Source organism: Myotis daubentonii, chromosome 8 (assembly GCF_963259705.1).
Source record: "Myotis daubentonii chromosome 8, mMyoDau2.1, whole genome shotgun sequence".
Classification (NCBI taxonomy): domain Eukaryota; kingdom Metazoa; phylum Chordata; class Mammalia; order Chiroptera; family Vespertilionidae; genus Myotis; species Myotis daubentonii.
This window is the reverse complement of record NC_081847.1, coordinates 34,687,474-34,707,246: the sequence shown is the minus strand read 5'-3', so window position 1 is coordinate 34,707,246 and position 19,773 is coordinate 34,687,474. Positions and strand designations below refer to the sequence as shown.

Here is a 19,773-nt window from a genome sequence, read left to right as displayed (position 1 = left end):
CGGCCTGCGGACTGAAAGGTCCCAGGTTCGATTCCGGTCAAGGGCATGTACCTGGGTTGCGGGCACATCCCCAGTAGGTGGTGTGCAGGAGGCAGCTGATCAATGTTTCTCTCTCATCGATGTTTCTGACTATCTCTCTCCCTTCCTCTCTGTAAAAAATCAATAAAATATATTAAAAAAAAAAAAAGAAAGAAAAAAGAAAGCCGCTCCCTGAAACAGAGTCATCTCCTAACTGTGTTGTACATGAATCCATTTTCGCATCAGATCTTGAGAGTCCTGGGAAGGACCCCTGTCTCTGAAAATAAATTAGTACCCAGCTCTGTGTGAGGGCTGCCATGAGCCACAGACAAAGTATGGCTTCATATAGCAGGGGGAGGGGAAGGGAGAGAGAGGTCACTTGTCCCTTTTAAATAACCATACATACATTTTAGAGCAGAAATAAAAAGTGTGCATAAATCCAATGAGCTAGAACCCAACGTGCCAGAGGAATTCTGGCCTGTGGTCAGGCAGTGGTCACCCGAGGATTCCAGGGCGAGCTCTGCACCCTCCTCTGCCATGGACGCCCGGTGGCAGCCCAGGGTCCAGGCACCTGATGGAGCAGTAACTGCCACCAGAAGACGGTTCAACACAGGGAGCCTCCTTGCTCTAGAATACTGGTCAGCAACTGCACAGCTGGAGGTTGGGGCGGGACTGGCTACAGGGAGCGTTTGGGGGTGATGAAACCGTCCTGTATACTGTGTGATCACCGCGCTGCACGTTAAAACCACAAGGAGCCCGGATGGTGTGGCTCAGTTGGTTAGGTGTCATCCTGCGCACTGAATCCCGGTCAGGGCACATGCCTGGACTGTGGGCTCTATCCCCAGTACAGGGCATGCAGGAGACTGCCGATTCATGTTTCTCTCTTACATCAATGTTTCTCTCTCTCTCTCCCCTCTTTCCCTTTCTCTTTCTCTAAAAATCAATTAAAACACACACACACACACACACACACACACACACACTAGTATATATATATATATATATATATATATATATATATATATATATACATACCACAAATTACCATTTTATATTCACTAGATATACAAAAAAACTACAGTCTGATAATCTAAGTGTTGGTAAGGATGAGGAGCAACCTGAACTCATATGTTCTTGGTAGAGGTTTCAATTCACAGGGCCACTTTAGAAAACAACTTGTCCTCATCTAGTAAAGTTGAATCTGCACATACTCTAGGACCTAGCAGTGTCAGATAAGAAATTCTTGTATGTACCTGTTCTCCTGGAGCCAAGTACAAGAACGTTTACAGCAGAAAATGGAAACAACCCACTCTCTCAGAAGAATGGACTACCATGCAACTCTCAGAACAGTAATAATGAATGAATGAATCACAGCTATAGGCATCAATGTGGATAAATCTCATTATCGTAACATTGAGTGAATAAAAGCAAAGTGCAGCAGTGAGAATCCATTTATATAAAAGTCAAAAACAATGTGAAACTAAAACTATCTTTTATTTAGAGATATACACATATATGGGAAACTATAAAGGAAATTAACCATCAAATCCAAGATAATGATTACCTGGTAGGTGTGAGGGGACACAAAAGAATTCATAAAGATATGGTTGTTGTCCTATTTTTTACACTGGGTGGACGGAGGGTAATATGGGTGTTAGTTTTAATGCTGCTTTTTATACCTTGCACATATGCAATAATTATTCTTACTATGAATTCAATATTTAAATTTTTTAAATTTGAAAACCTTCTTCTTCTTCATTCAATACAATTCGACAAATGTTTATTGGGCACTGGAGCTACTGGGAATGCAAAACCAAAAGAAACATCATCCCTTATGTCATTTGTTTGATAAAAACAAAAGATTTGAAAGAAAAAGAAGGCCCAAGAGGAGTCTATTACCTTGATTTTGGCGCCCAGCATCTCGGCAGCATCCTTCTCCCGCCGCAGGTCCTCCATCTTCTTCTCCTTCTCTTTCAGCAGCTTCATCTTCTCCTCTGCAACCAAGCTGTGGTCCTCTACAATGGCCCGCTTCTCAATCTCCAGCTTTTCTTGCTGTTCCCGCCAGTAATCATCCTTATCATCCCCTTCCTCCTCACCCTCTTCTCCCTCGTCCTCCTCGTCTTCCCCACCCCCACCACTGCCACCACCCTCCCTCCGCTTCTCTCGCCTCTTTTTCCTGCCAATGGACCGTTTTTCCAGCTGGGCCTTGAGCCGAGCAATCTCCTCCTGGAATTCTCGAAGGAGGGCATCCTTAGGGTCCTCATTGACCCTTGGCTTGTTCTTAATGTTTTTGGCACGGTTGGCGTATCTCAGAGTGGTCAGAGTTTCTTCTACATTGTAAGAGGCAGGCCCCACATTGGCCACCATCACGGTTTTAGCGTTGCCACCAAGAGAATCTTGGAGGAGCCTGGTAAGCTTTGAGTCCCGATATGGAATGTGAGTGCTTTTGCCATCCACCAGGGCAGAGATGACATTACCCAAGGCTGAAAGGGACAGGTTGATCTTGGTCGCTTCCTTCAGTCTTTCCCCTTGTGCACCGGTCTTGGCTTGCCGTTCACTGCCAGCAAGATCGACAAGGTTCAATTTCCCTACACGAATGTGGTTTTCTCCATCAAGGCCCACCTCACTGCACTCGATGGTGATGACAAAAATTGCATGAGAACGCGAACTGTGCTCATTCATGTTAGTAGCACCAACAGAACGGTTCTGGTTCCCCACATTCATCACGTGCTCTATTTCCTTCACGCTCTTGGTGACGAAGGAAGACAGGTCTTTCACGTACACTCCAGTGTCAGGCCTCTCTTTGAGCTCAAGCCTTTTGGTCTGATCCTTTGAGAGCAAATCTCGGATCTCCTCCTGGTAGATCTCTAAGTAAGAAGCCCTGACCAGGTACTGCTGATTCTGGGATCGAGAGATATGGGTGAAGATGTGATCAAACGAGTTAGGGATGACCCCTCTTTTTTCAGGGTCACCACGGACTCCTTCCATGGTGTAAGTTTTCCCAGTCCCCGTTTGTCCATAGGCAAAAATCGTCCCATTGAAACCCTGCAGAACGGAGTCCACCAGCGGTCGGAACGTCTCATCATAGAGTTCAAACTGCTTGGCATTCCAGTCGTACACTGCATCGAAGGTGAAGGTCTTGGGCATTTCATGGGCCACTCCTCTGGGGTTCTTCACAGACACCTGCCCCAGCTTCACATCCACATCTACCACCTTGTCATACGAAGCAGCCTTTTCCTTGCCATTCATGGGCCGGCAGCGAACCACCACCCTGACTGACTCTGAGCTTTTCAACTTGGACATGATGAACTCTGACCAGGTCAACCCTGAAGGCTATGATGTCTCAGGATGCTAAGGTCCTAGAAAAAAAGCAAAAGTAAGTAAGGACAGGACAGCTGTCACTGAAGGCTGCTCAACAGCAACTGACACACCCACGTCACTTTCATCTTGCTAACCTTCTGATAGCTGCATTTCTTTTATTTTAATTTATTTTTAATTTTTCAATACTAAAAGTAAACCGGCTAGGGCAGACAGCTAGATTTAATAACTTTATTACACTGTATATTTTCTCACAGGACCTTAACCAGCTTCAGTGGGAAAAATAAAAACTCTAGTCCACCAATAGTGTTAACTGGCTTGCCCTCCCTGCAACCAATGTTTTATCTTATGTTACAGGTTGAGGCAGCTGGAAACCTTCTAAAAACCTGAGTAATCTTACATCCTGTTGAAATACTACAACCTCTGCATAGAGTAATTTGGAACTATCTATCAAAATTTTAAATGCACATACCTTTGAGCTAGCAGTTGTATTTCTAAGAGTTTATCTTACAGATACAAGGGTATCTGTTGTGGCAGCAATAGACTGAACAACCTCAATTCCCATCAAGAGGGGGCTAATTAAATAAATTACATATATTTCACATATGTAGTGGAACCCTATGTAGTTACTAAAAAGAATGTGCTGATCTAAATGGAGTCCTACACCAAGATATGCTGTTAAGTGAAAAAGGTAGCTGAGGCCCTAGCCCATTTGGCTCAGTGGACAGAGCGTTGGCCTATGGTCTGAAAGATTCCAGTCAGGGGCACATGCCCGAGTTGTGGACTCGATCCCCAAAAGGGGGCATGCAGGAGGCAGGCAATCAATGATTCTCTCTCATCATTGATGTTTCTCTCTCTCTTTCCCTCTCCCTCCCTCTCTGAAATCAATAAAACATATTTTAAAAAAATAGGTAACTCACATAGTTCTTGATTCAAAAGGTCCTTTGGTGACAGTTCCCTCTACGTCACCTGTTCTCCAGCCACCTACTTCCCTTCCCACAAGGCAAGTGTTATTAAATTTTAATCTTTCTGAACTAGCTAACGTATAACAAGCAAGTATCTGTAATAATAAAAGCGTAATGTGCTAATTAGACCAGACAGCCAAACAACCTTCCGGATGAAGCTGGGGCTGTGAGGGCCGAGGCAAGCTGCTACAGCTGCGAGGACCAAGCCCTTGCATGAATTTCGTGCATCGGGCCTCTAATGTATTAATATATACTTACCCTCTCCCTTTGTACACAAGTATAGTACGTTACACACAGTAAAACACAGTGTCCTGCATCATCTTTTCCTCACTAAACCATGTATCTTGGAGTTTGTCCTTCAGGAAATATAGAGATGTCTCATTCTATATGAAAGCAGCTACATATCCCACTGTATGGCAGCATCATACTTTATTTAACCACTCCCCTAGCACTTAAGCTGTATCTGATTTTTACTATGAGAAACCTAGGACCACATCCTTTCATGTGTGGGAAAGTATACCTGCAAGGATAAATTTCTAGAAGTGCAATTCCTGGATCACAGGACATACACATTTGTAATTCCAATAGATACTTAGAGCAGCGATAACAATACACTTTTTATTTGTGAGAATGACCTATTCTCTGCCAACAAAAGGGCTGGAGAACGTGAAGCCGTGACGGGCCACTCCAGGCATATATGCTGAAGCTTAATAAATATAGAAAGTCAGTATGTCTCCCATTGGTCTTTCATTAAAAAAAATAATTCTGCCCTAGCTGGTTTGGCTCAATGGATAGAGCACTGGCCTGTGGACTGAAGGGTCCCAGGTTCGATTCCGGTCAAGGGCATGTACCTTGGTTGCAGGGTCAATGCCCGGACCTGGTTGGGGCCCATGCAAGAGGCAACCAATCAATGTCTGTCTGTCTGTCTGTCTGTCTGTCTGTCTGTCTCTCTCTCTCTCTCCCCCCGTCCCTTCCACTCTCTTTAAAAATCAATAAAAAAATATCCTCAGGTGAAGATTAACAAAAAACAACAAACAAAAAACCTGTTCTGCTGCTAAGCATATGGAAACATAAAAAGCTATTCCCGTACTTCTTCTAGCTGCTACATGTAAAATTACGCTGTCTAGCATGAAGAACAGGAAGGCTTCTTACCCTCTCTGAACCCCTTTGCTATACAATCTGTACAACAGGAATCATGGTTCTTCCTTTAATTGATTGTGAGACAGCCCTAGCTCAGCGGTCGGCAAACTGCAGCCCCCTGAGTGTGGCTCTTCCACAAAATACCATGTGCGGGCGTGCACGTACAGTGCGATTGAAACTTCGTGGCCACACTCAAGGGGCCAAAGAGCCGCATGTGGCTCGCGAGCCGCAGTTTGCCAACCACTGCCCTAGCTAGTTTGGCTCAGTGGATAGAGCATCGGCCTGTGGACTGAAGGGTTAAAGGCATGAACCTTGGTTTCAGGCTCGGTCCCTGGGCATGTACGAAGGCAACCAATCGACGTGTCTCTCTTACGTCGATGTTTCTCTGTCTCTCTCCCTTCTACTCTCTCTAAAATAAATAAATAAATAAATAAATAAATAAATAAATAAATAAATGACTAATAGGCACTTAGAAAGACAGAAATGCTTTATGAACCAACATAAAGCTGGATTAAAAAATAATTAATACAGATTCATCCAAATGACCCATCAAAGGGTCACTCCAGAGATTACCAGTCAGCCCTAATTTTAGGCATTAAACATCACTAGACTAACATTTTCTCCTCTTCCACTGGGAGTCATCATCCTAAAAAAATAAATTAGATTAAACTGAGATCCAAATATCTAACCAATGTTCAATTAGAAGTAAATCTCAAGCCATTTTTTTTTTGTTTTTTGTTAATCCTCACCAGAGAATATTTTTTCTAATTTTTTTTTTGTTAGAGAGAGTGGAAGGGAAGGAAGGAGGGGGGGGGAGAGAGAGAGAGAAACATTGATGTGAGAGAGACACATCAATTGGCTGCCTCCCGCACGTGCCCTGACTAGGGCCAGGGATACAACCTGCAAGCCAGGTATGTGCCCTTGACTGGGAATCAAACCCTCAACCCTTTGGTGCATAGGCAGACATGACGCTCTAACCACTGAGACACACCAGGCAGGGCAAGCCATCCCCTCTTTTTTTAATCCTCATACCAAGATATGTGTGGGGGGGGTTGGGGGGGGGAGAGAGAGAAACATCAATGATTGGTTGCCTTCTGTATGTGCCCCAACCACCCACAGCCCAGGTAAGTGCCCTGACCAATAAGCGAACCAGCAAGATTTTGGTGCACAGGGTGACACTCATCAAATGAGCCACTCCAACTGAGCAAATCTCAAGCCGTTTAAAGAAAACTATGTAATAGCAGCACAATTTACCGTAACTAAGATCTGGAAACAGCCCAAGTGCCAAGTAGATGAGTGGATAAAAAAGCTGTGGTATATTTACACCATGGTATACTATGCAGCAGTAAAAATAAGTCTCTCTTACTATTAGAGACAGCATGGAGGGACCTGGAGAGTGTCATGCTAAGTGAAATAAGTCAGTCAGAGAAAGACAAGTATCACATGATCTCACTCATAAGTGGAATCTAAGTAACAAGATAAACTGATGAATGGAGGGGATCCAGAGACATGGAAGCATGGAACAGGGTGCAGAATCTCGGAGGGAAGGCGAGGGAGGGTGGGTGGGTGGAAGGTAACCAACCAAAAAAACCTTGTATGCAAATATGCATAACCCATGGACACAGGCAATAGGGTGGTAAAAGCCTGGGGCAGGGTGGGCGGGGCTGCGGGGGGGGGGGGAGAACATATGTAATACTTTCAACAATAAAGAATTAGAAAAAAGAAAATAAAGCACATTGAAAAATATTACAAAAAAAGAAAACTATGTAAAAGGCAGCCCTTTCATCCATCATCTTCTAGATGCTATTAAAATTTTGCCAGATGAGAAGGAACCAGATGTTAGAATGGCCAGTCGGTTTATTGTGTCTCCTTTTCTTTTCCAGGGAATGGCCCCAGATTACAGCTGTGGCTGATCCCTTGCCTGTCTCTCCCTCCATTTTAACAAAATGTCTAGGTGCCAAGCTCAAACCCAAGGCCCTGAAGCCTCCTTTGGGGAGGTCTCTGCTGCAGTGCATGGGACAGTGAGACAGGATCCAGACTTGAAGGAGTAAGAGACATGTAACGGGGTGGATGGGGAATGGGGCAGTGAAGATGACCCATTCTTCTGCATTATATACCTCTGAAGAGGCAGGGCTGTCCAGCTTTTACCTATCAAAACAATGTATCCCCAAGCCTGTTAAAAAAAAAGAGAGAGGGAAAAAAAAGCCTGCAACAGGCTGACTGATGTTCAGCTGCTTCATATATTTTTGAGCTCTCCAAAACAATAAAAACAAAGGCATGATAATGACCTACAATAATCTTAAAAATCTCTTAAAAAGAAGGAACTCCCAAAGCCCCAGTCCCCTTAATTAAATCTCAACTCAAACACAGAACACCATTTCTTCTCTGAGCTCACTGAGCTCAACTGAACTAGTCATGTTTTATTGATGTATTATTTCAGGAAGATGGACTAATCTAATTTCCTGTCACTAGGGCTTAAAATCTTGCTCTGGATCCAACTCAAAGAAGAGGGTTTTCTTGGAAGAATGCCCTGATACTCTTTCTTTACTTTATTACCTTCCTTATTCTTCTTCTAGCCACTCTAATTACAGTGATAAATCTTTAAAGAAACTCACAGAATTGCCAGGAAAGACGAAATCACAGGTCAGCAACTCATCACCTTCATCCTAAATACTTTTTCTGCTAGAACTTGTCAATCTGATGTTAACAAGTACTGTTTTAAATGGCTACTGCACATGAAAAATTGCTAACTTCATCTCTTTTGTCCTCAGAGGAAATCAGTTACACATTTCTCAGGGCAGCCACATTCTTCCAGACCATTCTCCAACTCTTTTCTGCTTAGATTCACACACCCTCACCTTTGCTAGTTCTCATGGAGTCTTACCTCAATTTCTAGAACTAGGCGTGGATTGATGTCTCAAAACTATTGGCTTCCTATAGATATTCCAGGCTAGAGGTCAAAAACTGGTCACATTCTACCTGAAGCATTTTATTTGGGGCACCTCTAATTAAAATAGAGAAAAGAAAAGAAAAAAGCCTTCAGCAATTCCACTTTTACAGATGTGTTTGTCTTGATGAAATCCTTTGCAAAGGCGCATAAGGATGCTTTCTGAAGCACTGTTAAAATAGTAGAAAAACAGGAAGCAACCTAAACATCCATTATAGGGGAATAAAACATGGTATATTCATATTATAGACAGAATACTATTCAGTAGTTAAAAGAAATAAATTAAGAGCAGGGGTCAGCAAACTACGACCCACAGGCCAAATCTGGCCCACAGCCTGTTATGTAAAGAAAGTTTTACTGTAACACAGCCATAACCCTTTATTTACATATTATCTATGGCTGCATTAGCTATAAAATAGAACAACTGCGTAGTTGCAGCAGAGACAGTATGGCCACAAAACCTAAAATATTTACTACCTGATCTTTTATAGAAAGTCTGCCAACACTGAATTAGAGAGATGGCAGGGTGGGGCAAAGATAGGTTTACAATAGTGAGTATGCAAAACACTGTTTATTTTTTTCTTTCTTTTATTAAAAATATATATTTTTATTGATGTCAGAAAGGAAAGGAGAGGGAGAGATAGAAACATTAATGATGAGAGAGAATCACTGATCGGCTGCCTCCTGCACACCCCTACTGGAGATCAAGCCTGTAACCCAGGCATATGCTTGACTGGAATTGAACCTGGGATCCTTCAGTCCACAGGCCAATGCTCTATCCACTGAGCCAAACCAGCTAGGGCTGTTTATTCTTAAATTATTTATTAATTGTATTATTTTTCATTTGAACAACTGTAAACCTACTTTTGCCATACCCTGTATATATTTACTTCTATCTACACTAATAAAAGACAAAGATGCTAATTGACCGTACCTTTGCTATGCCCTAAGCCACGCCCACCAGCCAATGAGAGCAACTATATGCAAATTAACCCAACCAAGATGGCAGCTGGCAGCCACGGAGCTGGAGCAAGCAGGAGGCTTGGTTGCCCGGGAGATGGAGGAAGCCAAGCTTCCCGCCAGCCCTGAGCCGGCTGAGGCCTCCGCTCATGGTAACAAGTTTCAATTATAGAAGCTAAATAAATCCCAGATACCTGCTTCCAGCCAGCCTCCACTGGGAGCTTGGGTGGCTGGGGGCTGTGGCCAGCCTGCAAACAGCCATCAGCCCCTCACCCAGGCTGGCCACACCCTCATGAGGTGAGGGTCCCCGCTGGGGGGCTTAGCCAGCCTGAAAATGGCCCTCAGTCAGCCCCTCATCCAGACTGGCCAAGCACCCCAGCAGGACCCCCCACCCTGAAGGGACTGTGGCTAGCCTGCAAACACCCCTCAACCCCTCACTCAGGATGGCCAGGCACCCCAGTGGGGATTCCCACCCTGAAGGGGCTGTGGCCAGCCTGCAAACAGCCATCAGCCACTCACCCAGGCTGGCCACACCCTCATGGGTTGAGGGTCCCCACTGGGGAGCTTGGCCAGCCTGCAAACTGCCATCAGCCACTCACCCAGACTGGCCAGGCACCCCAGCAGGACCCATCTACCCAGAAGGGGGTGTGGCCAGTCTGAAAATGGCCCTTAGCCCCTCACCCAGGCTGGCCAGGCACTCCTATATAATAAAAGGGTAATATGCAAATTGAGTCTAAGAGCAGAACGACTGGGAATGACTGGTCACTATGACACACACTGACCACCGGGGGCAGATGCACAATGCAGGAGCTGCCCCCTGGTGGTCAGTGTGCTCCCACAGGAGAAGCTCTGCTCAGCCACAAGCCAGGCTGGCCAGGCACCCAAGCGGGACCCCCATCCTGATCCGGGACACCCTTCAGGGCAAACCAGCCGGCTCCCACCTGTGCACCAGGCCTCTATCCTATATAGTAAAAGGGTAATATGCAAACTGACCCTAACAGCAGAAGGACTGGGAATGACTGGTCACTATGACACACACTAACCACCAGTGGGCAGACGCTCAATGCAGGAGCTGCCCCCTGGTGGTCAGGGCGCTCTCACATGGGAAGAGCTCTGCTCAGCCACAAGCCAGGCTGATGGCTGCCAGTACAGTGGTGGTGGTGGGAGCCTCTCCTGCCTCCTCAGCAGTGCTAAGGATGTCCAACTGCAGCTTAGGCCTGCTCCCCACTGGCAAGTGGACATCCCCCGAGGGCTCCTGGGCTGCCAGAGGGATGTCTGACTGCCAGCTTAGGCCCGATCCCCCCAGGGAGCAGGCCTAAGCCAGCACGTGGCCATCCCCCGAGGGTTCCCAAACTGCGAGAGGGCACAGGCCGGGCTGAGGAACACCCCCTGAGTGGACAAATGTTTGTGCATCGGGCCTCTAGTATATATATATATATAAAAGGCTCATATACTAAGTGTTCGACCATCTGCTATGATGCACACTGACCACCAGGGGGCAGATGCTCAACGCAGGAGCTTCTGTGATGTGCACAGAGAAATGAACTGTGGACCTGGTGCCCACAAAGCAACACTCGGCTTCCCCCAAGTGGGACAGAGGCCCCGCCACCACCCCAGAGTGACAGCCCACCAAATCGCAGCCGACACTGTCGAGACCCCATGGTGCAAAATGCAGCCCACAATCCAGCCCAGCCCTGAAACAGTGGCTGTGGGTACCGGGTAATGATGTCACGTAATAATGGCCGGCTTCCTCTCCCTAGTGACGCCTAGCCTCCTTGGAGTTTCTTCAGCCCAGGAACATGACTTGCTTTATAGCCAGGTGCAAACATTTCACACTTTAACAAGATGTCTGTGAAGTGTTTTCCCGTGCCTCATCTCATCGGATCCTCACAGAAGTCCTGGAGTAGGTAGATAGGAGACTTGGTGGAATCCTATTTTCTTTTCATTAGCCGGAAAACAAAGATTTAGAAAGCTTAGAAACTTGACCCAACTGAAAAGAAGTAAGAAATGGTGGACCTTGAAAATGACCTCAGGTTTTCTCACTGCGCAGAATATAGTCAAACACTGCTGCAGTGAAATATTTTACCCTTTGTTCTCCCTGCGTGATCTACAATAATAATCTGCTTCTTGTTGATATTTACTGCTGTGTTGCTGACAATTACCTGAAAGAGAAGTTGGGATGCTTCACTGGGCTGGAAGAAGTTTAGCTAAATCAGAAAGCAGGTCTAATTAAGCAAGTTTATTCTATATCAGTGATGGCAAACCTTTTGAGCTTGGCGTGTCAGCATTTTTAAAAACCCTAACCTAACTCTGGTGCTGTGTCACATACAGAAACTTTTTGATATTTGCAACCATAGTAAAACAAAGATTTATATTTTTGATATTTATTTTATATATTTAAATGCCATTTAACAAAGAAAAATCAACCAAAAAATGAGTTCGCATGTCACCTCTGACACGCATGGCATTGGTTCACCATCACTGTTCTATATATATAAAAGGTTAAGATGACTCGCACATGCGCAATACATATAAAGCTCTCGCTGGTGCCAATCCCATGTGTGTGTTTCGATCTGTCATTGTCGCTCATGAATTTGGTTGACACTTCTATTATAGAGAAAGGGCGAATAGCGATATTAAAATATTTCTTCTAATTAATTTCCTTTCAATGTGCATGAATTTGTGCACCAGGCCTCTAGTGGATAAATAAACAAGTAAAAAAAAAGCAAGCTATCCTATATAATAAAAACCTAATATGCTACATGTTCAGTCATCTGGTGACCTGACGACTGTTCAACCAATCAAAGCGTATTATTCTAATGATATGCTAAGGCCGCTCAACTGCTCGCTATGATGTGCATTGACCACCAGGGGGCAGACAGTCGACTGGTCAACCAGTCACTATGACATGCACTGGCCACCAGGGGGCAGACACTACAACCAGTAAGCTTACTGCTGGAGTCCAGCCGATTGGGACTGAGCGAGATGGGCTAGACATGCCCTGGAGCCCTCCCGTGGCCTCTCTCCAACCCTGATCGTGCATTGGTAGGGTCTTTTGGCCTGGCCTACACCCTCTCGCAATCTGGGACCCCTCAGGTGATGTCAGAGAGCCGTTTTCGGCCTGATCCCGCAGGGGGGGCACCAGTCGCAGGGCTCACGCTGCTGCACTGGTGCGGGCAGCAGGCACAGTGGGGCTGGTATGTGCAGGAGCGGCAGGTAGGAGCTGCAGGTGGCGTTAGATTGTGGGTTTCAGCCCAATCCCCGCAGGTAGGCCACCCCGAGGGAACCCATCAGTATAAGAATTTGTACACTGGGCCTCTAGTTGAGAAATAATTATGATTAAGAACATAAAACACAACAACAACAAACAGAAAAACAGAAAACATTATGGTGCTCAAGTCCATAGGTGATTTCCCCTGCTCTTCAACATTTCTGTATTTTCTAAATATTCTTTAATGAGCATGTGGTATCATCAAATGGGAAAAAATAAAGGTCTGGCAATTCACCAGAAACAACCCTGCAAGGAGGAGCAATCTGTGGGCACACAGAGTGCGTACTAATGCATCTTTAATCAATGCACTCCAATGCAACGTCCTCTAAGATCAGACCAGGCAACCGCCTGCCAACTCCCTGGCTTGGGTTTAAGGACTCAGAGTGTCTAAAAGGCAGCCCAAACCATAGATCACATGGGCAATCAAAAAAAAAACACTGCAACACTGGGCAAGAAGATAAAAGCAACTCCCAGTCCACACCAACGCCCTGTGCAGGTTCCTCCTAAGGAAAACAGCTGTTTCTACTCTCTACCCACCTCATCACCAGCAACACTTCTCTCTTCACAGGGTTGCTAATTGTTTTGAAATATCAGGACTCCTTGTTTGCAACCCATGAACCACACCATGACAGTAAGTCAACTCTGGGTCCCTGTGTCCCAAGATGTCCAGTTATCACAATGGGAGTTAACACAATTTTCAAAACAAGATTATTCATCTCTAGTTAAAAAATAACATCACTGCCCTGTAGAACCTTAAAAGGATTTAAGATTTGTGTTGAGGGAATAGTTCTATATGTGCATGAAATACATCTATCTGGAGGGATCTACAAGAGCCAGATAACAACAATGGTGGCCTGCAGGGAGAAGAGCTGGGTGGCTGAGGGTCAAGAGTGATAGAGACTTTTCCTTGTATACTCTTTGTACCTTCTTGAGTTTTGAATCATGAATATATTACCTAGTCAGTAAAATAAAATTAGAAGAAGAAAGTGATGGAAGTTTTATGAAATTATAAACTAACTAGTGACCCGGTGCACGGATTGAAAGGAAATTAATTAGAAGGTGGCCAGAGGGGAGGACTGGGCAAGATGGGCCAGACACGCCCTGCAGCTAACCTCCCGTGGCCCCACCCCAGAGCAGGGGGGAGAGGGGTCCCTCGGCCTGGCCTGCGGGGATCAGGCCGAAAACGGATTTCTGACATCCCCTGAGGGATCCTGGAGTGCAAGAGGGCGCTCTGCAAAGCTGCTGTCGTACAGGATTATGGAACGCAAACGCAAGTGTGCAGTAAACCAGATTCGGGGTTGACAGTGCCCCAGCAACAACATAACCCACGGCCCAAGGTGGAATCGCACGGCCCTGAGAGGAATTGGGCTCCCTCCTCTCTGGTTTCAGGGTGCATCACCTGAGAACCACCACTGCCAAGTCACTGCAGCTCAGCAGCTCCTGCATTGAGTGTCTGACCCCTGGTGGTCACTGTGAGTCATAGCGACTGGTCGGACGGTTAGACACGTAGCATATTAGCCTTTTATATAGAGAGATTAAGAATAGCGGTTCTAGCCAGTTTGGCTCAATGGATAGAACATCAGCCATGGGATTAAAGAGTCCCAGGTTCGATCCGGTCAAGGGCATATACCTTGGTTGCAGGCTTGATCACTGGCCTTGGTCGGGGCACATGAGGAAGGCAACCAATCAATGTGTCTGTCTCACATCGATGAGGCCTCCCTCCCTTCCACTCTCTCTAATAATCAATGGAAAAATATCCTTAGGTGAGGATTAAAAACAACAAAAATAATAGCAATATACATCTAGGTATTTACATATGGGAAGATGTTCATGACATCTTCTTGAGTTAAAAAACAACAACACAGAAGAGTTACCATGGTGAGATTTATTTACATGTATACATGAGTATGTGCAGAGAAAGATGTGGGGGAGACTGTGAAGTCAGCGTAAAGCAGGAGCGTTAGTGTTCAACAGGTCAGGTCAGGGTTTGAATTTCTGCTCTGCCACTTAGCTATAAAATTTTGAGAAAGTTACTTAAATCATAACCTCTTCTATAAAATGGGGCTAATAACAACACCTACATTAAAGAACCATTCTAAGGAATAAGTAAGCTAATAAATGTTAAATGCTTAGTTAGCACAAAATGTGTAATAAAACTCAGGAAATGCAAGCAATATTAATCTCTGGGAGTGCGCCTGCAAGTGATTTTTTGGCTTTCTCTGGCCCTGTTAAGAGGTGCCTGTATTTTGTTTCTTAATATCAAGTGGGGAGATGGCAATAAAGCTATTTTTTTCTTTGGGGATAATGTCTACAGCTTGATTTCAGCTTACATGTCTTAGGCTACTTATCTGGAAAGAAACCTAGAAAAGTCACAGACAAGAAACATGAACAAATAAATGCCTGCCCTGAATTCAAATTGATGCCATGCATTCCCTGTTTTTTGATGACTGAAACAAGCAAACAAAGAAAGCATTTATCAAAGAGGAAAAAGAGGGAAAGAATTCCTTTTTTGTATCCAATTGTGAAACATTCATAGAATACATCCAAAAACATATATTCAAGCCTAGAGGACAATTCTCATTCACAATCAATGTGGGCCTGGGGTTTTGTTGTGTTCAATAGTCACAACTCACAGTATATCAACAGCTTAATGTATATTCCTCTTCTAATCCTCAAAATCACCTAATGAGGAATAGCTATTAGCCCTATTTTAAAAATAAGCATGGGAGGCTAAGAGAAATTAATTTAGCCAGGGTCACACAGCAATTAAGTGGAACAGCCAAGATTCAAAAGCAGGTTTGTCTTATTTAAAACCCACATATAAACTTATTTTTAAAACACACACGTGCTCTGGCTGGTGTGGCTCAGTTGGTTGAGCATCATCTCATGCACCAAGAGGTTGCCAGTTCGATTACTGGTCAGGTCACATGGCCGGGTTGCAGGTTTGATCCCCAGATGGGGGCATACAGGAGGCAGCCTATCGATGTTCTGCTCTCACATCTACGTTTCCCTCTCCCTTCCTCTTTCTCTAAAATCAATAAAAACATTAAAACACACACACATATGCATATATGCACTGTGCATCAATATATGCATAATTAAAACAATAAAATCAATTCTAGCTGTATGTGTGAGTATACAGTGAACAAGTAAGTAAATCTTCCCCCTACCCCTGGGAGAAAGTCAATGCATAAGCATTAATGTATCTGTATTGCTCCTTCACTTTTGTTTTTAACTCAAGTGGAAGTACTAGTGTACTATGTACCATTCTCTTTTTCCATTGATTTTTTTGATTTTTTTAGAGAGAGAGTGGGAGGGGGAGAGACAACAAGAGAGAAATATCTTGCCTCCTGCATGTGTCTCAACCAGCGCCGGGATCAAGCCTGCAACAAGGTATGTGCCCTTGACTGGAATTGAACCCAGGACCCTTCAATCTGAGGGTCGATGCTCTATCCACTGAGAAAACCTGCCAGGGCTGCACCATTCTCCATCTCACTTGATAGATCTTGGCGACAGCCCACTCCCCTTTAAAATAGTTGCCTAGATGCCATAGCATGTGTCTTAAAATGTATTTGATCAGTCCCCTGCTAAGGGACCTTCTGATGGTTTCTAGTTTTTTACTTCTGCAAACAATGCTGCAGTGAATATTTTAAACATATACCTTTAGCTACTGGTGGGAGTAATTCGTAGGACATTTAAATATATGTTCCTTTTTGACAGAGGGCACCATCTTACCTTTCCCCCAGGCTGTACCATTTATCCTTTCAGCAACAGTGCACACCACTGTCCACACAACCTCGACACACAGAGCTCATGCTCTGACCACCATGAAGCTGTGAAGCTGGACAAGCCTTCCTGCCAGGAACTTCTCATTCCATGCACTAATCCAGAAAAGAAATGAAGCTGTTTCTCTGCTAAAAATATACACACTGACCCTAGCTGGTTTGGCTCAGTGGATGGAGCGATGGCCTGCGGACTAGAAAGTCCCCAGTTAGATTCCAGTCAAGGTCAAGGCCACAAACCTCGGTTGCAGGGTCGATCCCTGACCCTGGTCAGGGCAGGTGTGGGAGGCAACCAATCGATGTGTCTCTCTCACATCAGTGTTTCTCTCTCTCTCTCTGTCTCTCCCTCTTTCTTCCACTGTCTCTAAAAATCAATGGAAAAATATCCCCAGGTGAGGATTTTAAAAAACAATTATTATCATTATTGATGTTTCTATCTCTCCCTCTTCCTTCCTCTCTCTAAAATCAATAAAAACATATTAATACTCTGATGAATAGCTTAATTAATCAAATACAACATCTGACCCTAGATTGGGACCCATTTTGGATCTTGGTTCAAACTAACCAACTGTTAAAAAATGTATGAGACAATCAAGGAAATTTGAACACTGGATCTTAGATGGTGTTAAGGAATTGTTGTTACCTTTTAAGGTGTGAAGTTGTATTTTTTAAAAATTATTCTTACTTGCCCAAACTGGTTTGACTCAGTGGATAGAGCGTTGGCATGCGGACTGAAGGGTCCCAGGTTCGATTCCAGTCAAGGACATGTACCTTGGTTGCGGGCATACATACCCAGTAGGGAGAGTGCAGGAGGCAGCTGATCGATGTTTCTATCTCTCTATCCCTCTCCCTTCCTCTCTGTAGAAAATCAATAAAATGTATTTAATATATATGTTCTTACTTTGAGATCCAGACAAAAGAGTTTTCAGATAAAGTTATATGCTGTCTGGGATCAACATAATCAGGGATAGGGTGGGGTTGTTGGGAGGTTATAGATGAAACGAAATTACTACATGTTGATAACTGCTGTAGCAGGGTAATGGGTCCATGGTTCATTCTACTTTTATGTATGCTTCATATTTTCCATAATAAAAAGTTGCCCTGGCCAATGGTTTATCTTTTTTCTGTTAACTTTTGAAATTTTTAATTGTAGTAAAAACCCACATAATATAAAATGTACCCTCTTAATCATTTTTAAGTATACAATTCAGTATTGTTAACTATATCAACATTGTTGTATAATAGAGATCTAGAATTTTTTTAAAATAATATTTTAATGACTATGATAATATGCTTTTTTTTTTAAATCCTCACCCGAGGATATTTTTCCATTGATTTTAAGAGAGAGAGGAGGATAGGGAGGAGGGGGGAGGGAGAGAGAGAGACAGAGACAGAGAGAGCTATCGAAATGAGAGAGACATATCAATTATTGCCTCCCTATACGTGCTCCAACCAGGGCTGGGGATCAAACCTGCAATCAAGGTACGACATGCCTTTGACTGGAAACAAAACCCACGACCCTTTGGTCTGAGGGGTGATGCTCTAAGCACTGAGCAACTGGCCAGGGCAATACCTAGAGCTTTTTCATCTTGCCAAAATGAAACTCCATACCTATCAAATAAATCCCTTTTCCCCTCATTAGGCTCCGGAAACCATCATTCTATTTCAAGTTTCATTCATGTTATAGCATGTGACAAGATCTCCTTTTTTAGGAATAAATAATATCCCACTGTATGTAAATACCATTTTCTTTTTCTTTTTTTTTAAATTGATTTTTTATAGAGAAGAAGGGAGAGGGATAGAGAGTTAGAAACATCGATGAGAGAGAAACATCGATCAGCTGCCTCCTGCACACTCCCTACTGGGGATGTGCCCGCAACCAAGGTACATGCCCTTGACTGGAATCGAACCTGGGACCCTTCAGTCCGCAGGCTGACACTCTAGCCACTGAGCCAAACGGGTTAGGGCAGTACCATTTTCTTTATCCATTCATCTGCCCATAAACGTTTGGGCTGCTTCCATCTCTTGGCTACTGTAAATTAGGCTATAGTGAACATGGGTGTGTGTAATGACTTTTCATTTTAAAATATATTTTTATTGCCCTAACCGGTTTCGCTCAGTGGATAGAGCATCGGCCTGCTGACTGAAGGGTCCCAGGTTCGATTCCAGTCAAGGGCATGTACCTGGGTTGCGGGCACATCCCCAGTAGGGAGTGTGCAGGAGACACCTGATCGATGTTTCTCTCTCATCGATGTTTCTAACTCTCTATCCCTCTCCCTTCCTCTCTGTAAAAAATCATTAAAATATATATTTAAAAAAATTATACATATATATATATATATATATATATATATATATATATATATATATTGATTTCAGAGAGGAAGGGAGAGGGAGAGGTAGAAACAAAGGATAAAAGAGAATCATTGATTGGCTGCTTCCTGCACGCCCCTTATTGGGACTCAAGCCCAAAACCCAGGCATGTGCTCTGACCCGGAATGGAACCATGATCTCCTGGTTCATAGGTCGACGCTCAACCACTGAGCCACACCAGTCAGGCAAATTTCAATCAGACTGCTACTCACCTCGGTAGAGAGCCACAGAAAAATCTATATTTAAAAGAGGGAGGTGGCCTGGAATAACAACAAAAGATTCAGACACCCCTGGGAATGAAGCCCAGGCCTACCATTCCTAGTTCTGGGGCTCCATGCAAGTCCACCCTCTGAGCCCGTCTCCTCCTCTGTGAAGTGGGAGTGCCAACACCCTGCACCTTGGAGCAGAGTGAGGATCAGAGGGAGACAAGCATTACAGTGCCTGGCCCACAGGAGGTGCTTCTGTCCTGACTCAATTTACAGGAGGAGAAAACCTCAGCCTTGGAGAGGGAAGTAACATGGCACACTGAGTTAATAAGTGGCAAAGTGAGCAGAAACCAGGTCTAACTGGCTCCAAAGTTCATGGCTTTTTCTACACCAGCATGTCCTTAATGTCGGTCAGCGGATTGTCTCTTCACAATTTTGCCATATCCGGGCACCACCTGTACTATTATTTACTTGAGGTTTTCTTGAAAGCTACTTCCTTTTAATACAAATTTATTTTTAAACAGTTACTTTATATCCCTACCATGAATGGAAAATCAGTGTCACAGTGCAAGTAGAAGATAACTGTAAAAATAAATATAAGGACACACAACGAAGTCACTAAATTCTAGCTAGACACTGTAGTTTCCCTAAGGTTGAGACCTGATCTCTCTTGGTTAAAAAGCCAGCTTTAGCAAGTGTTAAAAAATAGGCTAGAACTAAACAAATATTCTCTCTGCCATAGTCAGAAGAACCAAAATAATTTAAAAGGCAATAACTCTTGCCCAGCCATGTG

The 19,773-nt window shown here is 44.2% G+C and overlaps 1 protein-coding gene across 1 annotated transcript in view; it reads right to left on the bottom strand.

Annotated features, from left to right (window-relative positions):
* Nucleotides 1-19,773, bottom strand: part of KIF3B (kinesin family member 3B) — a 45,352-nt gene that overhangs the window by 15,419 nt on the left and 10,160 nt on the right. The window contains exon 2 of the mRNA XM_059705850.1: nucleotides 1,918-3,377. Within this exon, the coding sequence (XP_059561833.1) occupies nucleotides 1,918-3,321 (1,404 nt within the window). The 5' untranslated portion in view covers nucleotides 3,322-3,377. The remainder of the gene's footprint in view (nucleotides 1-1,917; nucleotides 3,378-19,773) is intronic.